This window comes from Clavelina lepadiformis, chromosome 6, assembly GCF_947623445.1.
Source record: "Clavelina lepadiformis chromosome 6, kaClaLepa1.1, whole genome shotgun sequence".
Lineage (NCBI taxonomy): Eukaryota > Metazoa > Chordata > Ascidiacea > Aplousobranchia > Clavelinidae > Clavelina > Clavelina lepadiformis.
Window position 1 is genome coordinate 3,876,746 of NC_135245.1, and position 9,019 is coordinate 3,885,764.

Here is a 9,019-nt window from a genome sequence, read left to right on the forward strand (position 1 = left end):
TTTTTGCTACTGTGTTGCCTTTTCTAACATTGGTGTTAGCATCAATGTTAATGACAAATGAGCTTCAAGTCCTGGAAAATGCACGTAAACATTTCACAGGCATTGTTTAAATTGCTTATTAAGCCTCAGCATCACTATTTTTAATAAAAATTATCTATTACCAACTCATATATGCATTCCGACAAACGCCAGGGAAGTCCTAAGTGAAAAACCATTCAAAATTCATCAGGTTGTAGCCTGCTGCAGGAGTACGCTTATATGTAGCCTATAAGTCTACATTAAACGAATGAAGTTAAATGAACCATATGATTATTGTGCGATATCATGAGACGAGGTTAAAAGTTGCTTAATAAGGATAGCCTAGTTAGATTTAGATAAAAAATTTAAACTTAAATAAGCCTTGGTACGGTACCGTAGGTACCGGGATATATCAGTAGCCGATCACATTAACTAGATCATACGACTATTTTTTTAAGATAGAATTTTTCTGGAAAAATTGCATATACGGTATCTAAACGAAGTATTGTAGCGATGGACCTCGCTTGCCACTTTATAATATTCAAAGAGTTGCGGCCGACCTGCACCTCGGTAGTTATTATCAACGGCCGAGAAGCCTATATAGGCCTACACTAATAAGCTTTGTATACTTGCGTTTGTGGTGTTTTCTTAATGTGACAGCGGCAAGCGAGACGCTAAAATATAAACAAACTTCAACAGTTTACAGTTTTTCAACATTGAAAAAGCTAACAAAAAGTCTCAAGTTTTGTACAATATAGGCAAAACAGCCAGTTGTCGTCAAACAGTGTCACGTGACTGTAATTTTAATTCAAGTGTTTTAAACGCAAAAGGTCTACTGAGATTCTTTTTTCTCTGACGACTTTTTGGCTCCATTAGTTGTTCTTATTTCTCCATTTTTGAGAGAGCTGTAGGTAGGACGATATTTTGACTTTGAAAGCTTAAAATTGTGGCGTCATTTCTGCATCCTTAACGTTGAGTTCTTCGAGCTAGGCTGTGCCTTTTTTCAAAGATTACTACGAAATCTTATGAGGCTAAACCGTGTTAACCCAGTATAATCATTTTATAATAAAATAAAAAAGCAAGATATAGGATGGTACTCCAAGGATATCTTATATTTTTAATTTCTTTGCATAATCTTTGCAAGCTTGTAGGCTATCTCTAGTACAAGTTTTGTATCTCTTAGTAAACGTGATGAAGTAAGCTGATGCTTGCGAAAGCTGGTTCACAGAAATTAAAAATTAAAGTTAACCCTCGAACGCCATCTTATATCCTGCTTTGTTATTTTACCATATATACTAATATTAATCTTATTTATCTTTACTTTGTTTTAGGACTCCGAAAACAGTATAATTTCACTTTTGAAGAGGATTTCGCCGGAAGTTGATAACACAGGTTAGTGGTTTTTATGATGTCACTTCTTTTTTCTCTTGTTGTGGACTTTCATAAAGGCTACACAGGCTGCAGACCATAGGCTAGAGCTAGACCTGCAGGTTATGGGCTAGTTAATTAGAGTGGTAAACCCAGATTGTTTTTCTTGTGTAGGCCTTGACGGAGCTAGGCAATGCTTCAAATAGTTAGAAGGCAGTTTAGTGTAGGCTAGGATCCATGGCGGTTTTATACAGTTATAATACGTAATATAAGCTATTGGCTTAGGTCTACAGTTTAAGCCTTATTAAAGTGTTACCGTACCGTTGTTTGCCGGTCGTATCACAAGATTACTATCACTGAAATTTTTACTGTACTTTTATTTTCGTTCAAATTGCTTGAAGTTTTTATGTCAGCTTTTCAAAACTTGCGTAGTGCTGGGTAGTAGCCTATGACGCCTGCACCTTTGCACCGGACTGTAGAGTATGGCTGCAGTTTTCGTGTGCAGAAGCAAAATGCCTGTGTGCACTGCCACTTGTCGTCCATGGTTGCCCAGCGTTGGTGCAGGCAAGGTGCGGCCCTAAACGATCAAAATTTGGGAAAAAGTCAGTGTTTCCCGTTTTATTTTTTTTAGAGTTACGAAGGTGTGCAATGCCGTTTTAGAAAATAATCTCGGGAGTGCTCTTGTCATACTCTGCAGTCTGGTCACTGTACGCATACACATATTCATTTACATGAATTTTATTCATTACAAGAGTTGAGGCTTCAATGCATGCTAGGCTATCAGGCCAACTTGTGTGTTTGAGCATGCAATTTCTTGTCGAAATCTGTCATACTTTCAAGTTGCTTTGACTGAAAAGTACAGCAGCCTATTTGTCCTATAACAGCAGCGTTCAAACAACCATTTTTTTGTATTTATTATAAATCAGAAGGTTGAGTAAAATATTTAGTGTGCATATTGTTGAATTTCATGCGTGCAACTACCACACTTTCCACTATGGGAACTGGGCCACTCTGCCATTGGGAAATCAGTGATAGTCTACCAAAAATATCTCATGCAAAATGAGTGTTCCTAGCATGTATTTGTAGTACACACTTTAAATTCGAATCATGATGTTTTATGAATAAATGCACATTTATTTAAGATACAGCATGTCCATATCAGATCGGTTCGTTAGATTTTGTTTAAAATCAAAAGGTCATAGTTTAAAAACGGTAAATAGAGCATTTTATGTTGTATGCATTTTTAAAGAGCAGTTTTTGCGCTTGTTCGTGAGTTCAGTGAACGGTTTCCTAACATTAAATGGAGTTGTGGTCTCACTTGAAAAGTTTGCAAAATTGCAAATTAGTCTATGATGAAGACCATTAATCCAGACATTACGTCTTTGATCCTTGTTGTCCAGTAATATTTCTTCGGAAATGCCAAATTTTCCAATTCGTTTTAAGACTAGTCTGAAAAATCAGCATTGCTTAGCTTAATTACCTTTTATCATACAATTTACATAACTACCAAAATTAATGATTAGCAAAACTTATCTCCAATAAACTAATTTGGTGAACATTGGCAATCAAGTAAGTGCGTTAATTGCCATCTAAAACTTTTTATTTAAAAGCAATCCATGATTGAAGTTGCAACTTTGTCATGTAAACTCTTTTAACTGCCAATTAATTTATCAATAACATTATGTAATAGTTTAGCTTAGTGTTTAGTTTCGTTGATTCATTGCAGAATTTTTCATTATAAGCTGATAGTCTAATTTTATATAATGCAAAACTAATCTTTTTAGTACTAATATATATACATATTTAAACATTTTTAGATGTGATTTCAGCGCTCAGAAAAATTAAATAACCATCTGTGTTTAATGAAAACTTAATTGCAAACCAGTTTATATCACAAATCTATACTGATGGTTGTTGGTACATAAAGTGGTTGCAAACATTTCGAGCTCCAGTATAAAGAAGACTAAAGTTAAATAAAAAACAATGCCTTCAAAAAAGAAAAAATACAATGCAAGATTTCCACCAGTAAGTTCTATCATATATATATCATATAATGATAATTCTTTATGTGAAATATAAAATATATGTGATACTTATTCTTTGTTATTTGGCAAATATATTTTTATGTAAATTGTTTTTTAAATGTCTTACCATAACTTGCAATAACTGAAAAAGCTAGATTGCAATGAATGAGTTGTAATGTGTTTTTAAAACTCATCATTGATATGATATGAACACACATTTATAATGATAATAAACATTTACCTAAACATTGGATCTTTGCATTCATAAGTTACAACTGGGTTGGCAATTCTGCACTGTAAGTTAATTTAAAAAGTGAGATAAAACCAGGGTCGGCTTCCACAATCTTACGCCAGAAATATATTTCGGTGATATTTTTTTGCTTTACCCTAACATTAACCGTACAACGCTGAAGGTAACCATTTCCACAGCCCTTGAACTTCACTCCACACTGACCAAACACAACCAACAAAAAATAGTATGGCTTGCTATGTTCACTCTTCAATCTGTTGCCTGTAAAATTGAAGTCAAAGGCATTGTTATGGGAGATAAACATTTCGTATCCTTAGCGAACATCCCAATGCGCTATGCTATCTTGGACGTGACCCTGACCATTAAACAATCAGAACCATATAAAAGATTGATTGACAGTATTATTTAGATATCTTTAGGCGAAGGAAGAACCAAACATGTTAAAACCAACATTTCTAAAGCCTATAAAATAGTGGGTTTGAATTTATTGTGTGGAATTTTTGAACTTTCTGCACATTACCTGTTATAAATCACAGATGGGTATATGTTTCCAAGATACAAAGTGTAATTGTAAATTTTTGTTAGTTGGTTTTTGGGATTCAGGGTTGGTTTATTTATCCATAGTGCTCCTAATGGATAAAGGGATAAAATTTCTGGGGGATTGGTTCTTTTTTAATGTGTTGAAAATTGTGGTAATGTTAATGAGTATTCCTCATCTACATCATCCTGATTTAAAGGCAAGATGTCATCTACAAAGACGGGTTTATAGGAAAATCACTTGCGACATTGTGAAGGCTGAGACCTAGCACCCAGGGAAATTACTTTCCCAAGGCTAATTCCACCAGTTTTTGTTAAGAATTTTTTGTTGCATTTTAAAATTGTGTTCATTCATGTATGTGTTCAAGTCGCGTTCCTGACATTCAGTTCATTTTGGTTAGTTTATAAAGACACAAACAAAACAAGAAGATTGCTATTAACATAATATTTTGCTGAGTAGTGGTGACCAAAATGTTAAATGCGGTCTTATGAATGGTTTCTCGACTGATCACGGAACGTTTCTGACTTGAAACTTTTGAGGATCTGTGTTATGCAAATGCCTTTAATTTCCTGTTTCTTTTAATCAAACTTTGATCCACAAGTATTGTTCAAATAAGAATATGATAATGCACCTCAATTGCAATATTCTTTTTTAACATAACTAATGGGCAATTGTTGCTGTGATGATCAAGTTTATGTGTTCAATATATGTACCGGTATCTCGATTATTTATTTTATTTTTACGATACATTATATTATTTTTATTTTCTGTTAAACCAGGCACGCATTAAAAAGATCATGCAAACAGATGATGAAATAGGAAAAGTTGCTGCCGCAGTCCCTGTGCTGATTTGTATCCTTCATTTGTTGTTACATAATCATGTATTAATATTAAATTGTCTTGAGTTGTAAAGTTTTAAATAGAATATATATGAAACAGGTTGTTCATCTGGCTTGGCTCAATATTATTAGGCTATGCTTTGGTGAGCATATTGTGTTTTGGTTTTTTGACTGGAAATTGCTTTAGTCATTTGATATAGCCAGTACTGTAAAAACTGTTACCCATATACCATATAACAAAAAGATGGTTTATATCAGTTATTGTCAGGTTTTGTGCATTCCTTAACAATTAACGATAATTAGCGAAATGTCTTGAAATGTTTCTCTCTTCTATACTGAGTCATGCAGGAGAAGTGACCAAAGCAAAAAGGGCTAAGACAATGTCGACTTCACATTTGTAAGTATGGACCACTCTTCTGCTGCAGTCCAGAGCTGGCACATTTATAATATCATAACTATTGTCAAATAGAAAAGAGTGTATAATGAATGAGAGCATGTTTGACTTCCTGAAGGATGTTGTCGCATCAGTGCCTGACAGACAAAACGAAGAAGAACCAAGTACAAGTGCTTTATCTTCAATGGAAGAACAGAGAAGATCCACCAGAAAAAGGTGATATGATGGTTTTACTAACATATGTATGCGCTTTTTTAGTGTAGTGTATGCACCTTAAATCGAGTTCAAGATAGACCAAAAGTTTGCTCTGTTGAACTTTACTTTTTTCCATTAATTTCAGCTTGAAATGTTACAATTTACCACCCTGTACAATGATAAACTTGTTCAAATTTAGATAACTGTTATATTTTCGGCATTTATGAAATAGTATTTTGAATTGTATAAATCATACTAACACACACATTGTGTGTCTGCAAAATTCCACCAAACATTTCTATCTGTTAATGCAGTACAAAGCTGTATTGATACAATAGATCGATATACCTTTATTGTATTGATTTCGTGGTATTTTATTTGTGAATTTAAATGTTGGAATAGGTTTTGAGAGTGCCACTTTAGGGACACTAACTATAGAATATTAAGAATATCCATAACTTTACTATAGTATATATTTGATTTGTTCGTATTGGGTGTTATTTGAGGTTTGAACATCATTTTAATGGGGTTTTTGATCACTAATGTTGTACACTTGCGATCAATAGTGTTTTGCACATAGTTTGGTAGCACTATGTTGTTTTAAGGATCATAAACACACTTCCATGGTGTTGTCACAATGATGACCATATGAAAAACATGAGTATCATAACATGCTTTGAAAAGCCAAATTCTTAAGTGCAACATCTAACAGCTTCATGCATTATACTTATATATGAACAAGAAGTAGTCTTTCAAATCCTTTGCAGCACCACAGTATTCGTACAGAAAACTGCTACAGCTCTTGAGTTATAACACATTGCTGAAAAATGCATACCTTTACTTTCAGGAATGCGAAAACGTCAAAGAAAAGATTTAAATTGGGGAAACGACCTCACAGGGATAACGAAGAAGAGGAGGAAGAAGAGGTTGGTCTCATTTCTTTAAAGCTTCTTTTTAATTTCTAGCTTTCATTCTGTTTGTTATAAACAAGTTTTATTTAATGCCTAATGCTTATTTTTTGATAAACTTTTTTTTATCTCAACTTACTTTAACTCAAGTAAGAGCGTTTGATGTGATAGCAGTTAAGTCCAACAACAAGCCCATTGTTCTATCCCATCACTGGTGAATATTAGTATCTAATTAATTGGATCTTTAATGTATAAGTCGTATAGTGCACGGATATTTTTTTCGCTTGACTGAAAATGAAATAACATCTTTTGCACATCTGTTCAGTTTGCAGTAACAGTAATTAAGAATGCCAAGGTGATTGTGGTCGTTTGAAAACCTGACTACCTATATTTTATATTTTATTCTTGATAGTGGAGTTATCCAAGCTATGTCATAAGAATCCTGGCTATACAATTTCTTCAATTTGGTTCAAAACATATTGACAATTAGAACTTTCCTGCTGTTATCTCTCATTTAGTGACAGCCTATTATTTCACTGCTGGTGTGTTTATGCATTCCTGGGAAACCAAATGACAATGCCTTGGCATACAAGCATTTGTAAATATTTAGAACCCAGAATCAGAAGAGTCAGATCTAGAATCAAGGGACAGCAGCAATGGCTTGTGTCCATCTTTCTCATCGCCAGCGTACTCAAATTCTCAGTTGCACCATCAGCAGTCACTGCCAAGCACAAGGTATGTGTTTATTTCACCAGGGTTGTCTAGAGTCATTGGTAAATATTGTTATTCAACATATGCAGCTACTACTAGTGCATTACAAAAAAGTGTATGCCTAAAAACTATCGAATTATAACCTTTATTAAGTAACCTTGGAGATCGTATTATAATATTATTATGTTATACCTGCTGCCTTCGGATCTGCTGTGGGCTAAACTGCAGTCCATACCTCCCTTAAAGTTAACATTAATTCCACACAGCAAAATTATGCAAAGATTTTTAAACCCATTCAGTGCCAACATGGGCTGTATACTTACCGGGCTGTATGGGCTGTATACTACTATAATATCAAATAGTTACACATTAGTAAAGTGCACATTTGCTGCCGGTATACCCACATGTAACGATAGTGATGTGAATGTATTGTCGCATCGTTATAAATGCAGGCTGGTCTTCAGCATTGTATTGTTGTTGATTACGTCATTTTTTAATCGATTTGCACTTCAGTTTTAAACCAAATTGTTCGTTTATTCCACTAATTTCTTCTCTTATATCTGTGGTGTGTAAGTTTGGTGATTTAGTTTATCAGCTTACTGAGGTTTTTTTTAGTTCCAATGTTCCTCCTGAAAACAAAGCATCCTTCCATATCCCACTGGATGATCTGATATCCGTGGAGAAAGTTCCTCTACTGAAGAGTGAGGATGATACTCTGCACATCGCGACCACTGACTCTGCTGATGAGGAGAAACCTGCTCATGAAAACCATCTTCAAACCATGCACTCACTGACCTCTTTTGAAGGAGATTCGTTTGTCACCAATGGTGAACCAGAAGCACAACATCCGATGGACTTATCCAAAGATTCACAACCACCATCACAGAGGAATGAGGTGCATGGCAACCACCTCTCAACAACTGGTAAATTAGTAAAACAAACAACCGTTAAATGCGGCCCCCCAGGAACTGCTAAACCTACGTCACAAGGTTCTAATCAACCTGTTATCAATCCGGTAGCACACGTTCCCATGGTGGGTACGCCACCCATCATTCCATCACCATTAAACATGACCCATTTATACAGCCCAGTGTCTCTTCTCACACCACCTATTGTTGGCGTACCTGGCACTACCAGAGACTTATCTTCAAGCATACCACAAGGTGGCATGTTATCATTTCTTTACAGTGCTTACCCCGGGGATGTTCCTGTGCCTGGTTTTCCTCCCGACCTGCATCCAAAATCCAGGAAAATTGCCGGTACAGAATCGCGTACCAGTGATGCCCCTTGCAGCCCAGGGAAGCAACAGTCATCAAACTCTAACATTTTATACCCATACAATCCTGTTGCAGAACACTACAAAAGAATAGCGACATCGTCCATGTCTCATCCCTATTTGCCCAAGGTTGTACCCAACACACCTTTAGTCCTTACGCCCAACACGGTACCAAATCAAGTTTCTGTGCCCTCGAGATTAGACGATGATGAAGATTATGATGCTTAAGCATTGGAAACCTCTTTTTATGCAATCGATGTTGCATGGATGCTGTGTGCTGGTGTTTGGAATACAAGGATAGTTTTAGATCGTTTTTGCCCATGCTGGTTATTATCAGTATTTTATTGTTGTTGCAGTTAATGAAATGTCCTTTTTTGTAATTTTATGAGCACATGTATTAACCTGCTGTGTTTTTGCAAGCCTATTCGCAGTTATATTAAAAATGTCCGTCATTTTCTTATGGTGAGTCGTGCTGTTCATTGAATTACGTTTTGGAGA

The 9,019-nt window shown here is 35.3% G+C and overlaps 1 protein-coding gene across 1 annotated transcript; it reads left to right on the forward strand.

The window, feature by feature from the left end:
* Window positions 1-3,183: 3,183 nt before the first annotated feature.
* On the forward strand, window positions 3,184-8,981 carry LOC143463034 (uncharacterized). Its single transcript, XM_076961392.1, has 7 exons — window positions 3,184-3,411; window positions 4,978-5,050; window positions 5,341-5,434; window positions 5,507-5,647; window positions 6,474-6,552; window positions 7,145-7,269; window positions 7,861-8,981. The coding sequence occupies exons 1-7, from the start codon at window positions 3,370-3,372 to the stop codon at window positions 8,747-8,749; spliced, it is 1,443 nt and encodes a 480-aa protein (XP_076817507.1). The 5' UTR covers window positions 3,184-3,369; the 3' UTR covers window positions 8,750-8,981.
* The last annotated feature ends 38 nt before the right edge of the window (window positions 8,982-9,019 follow it).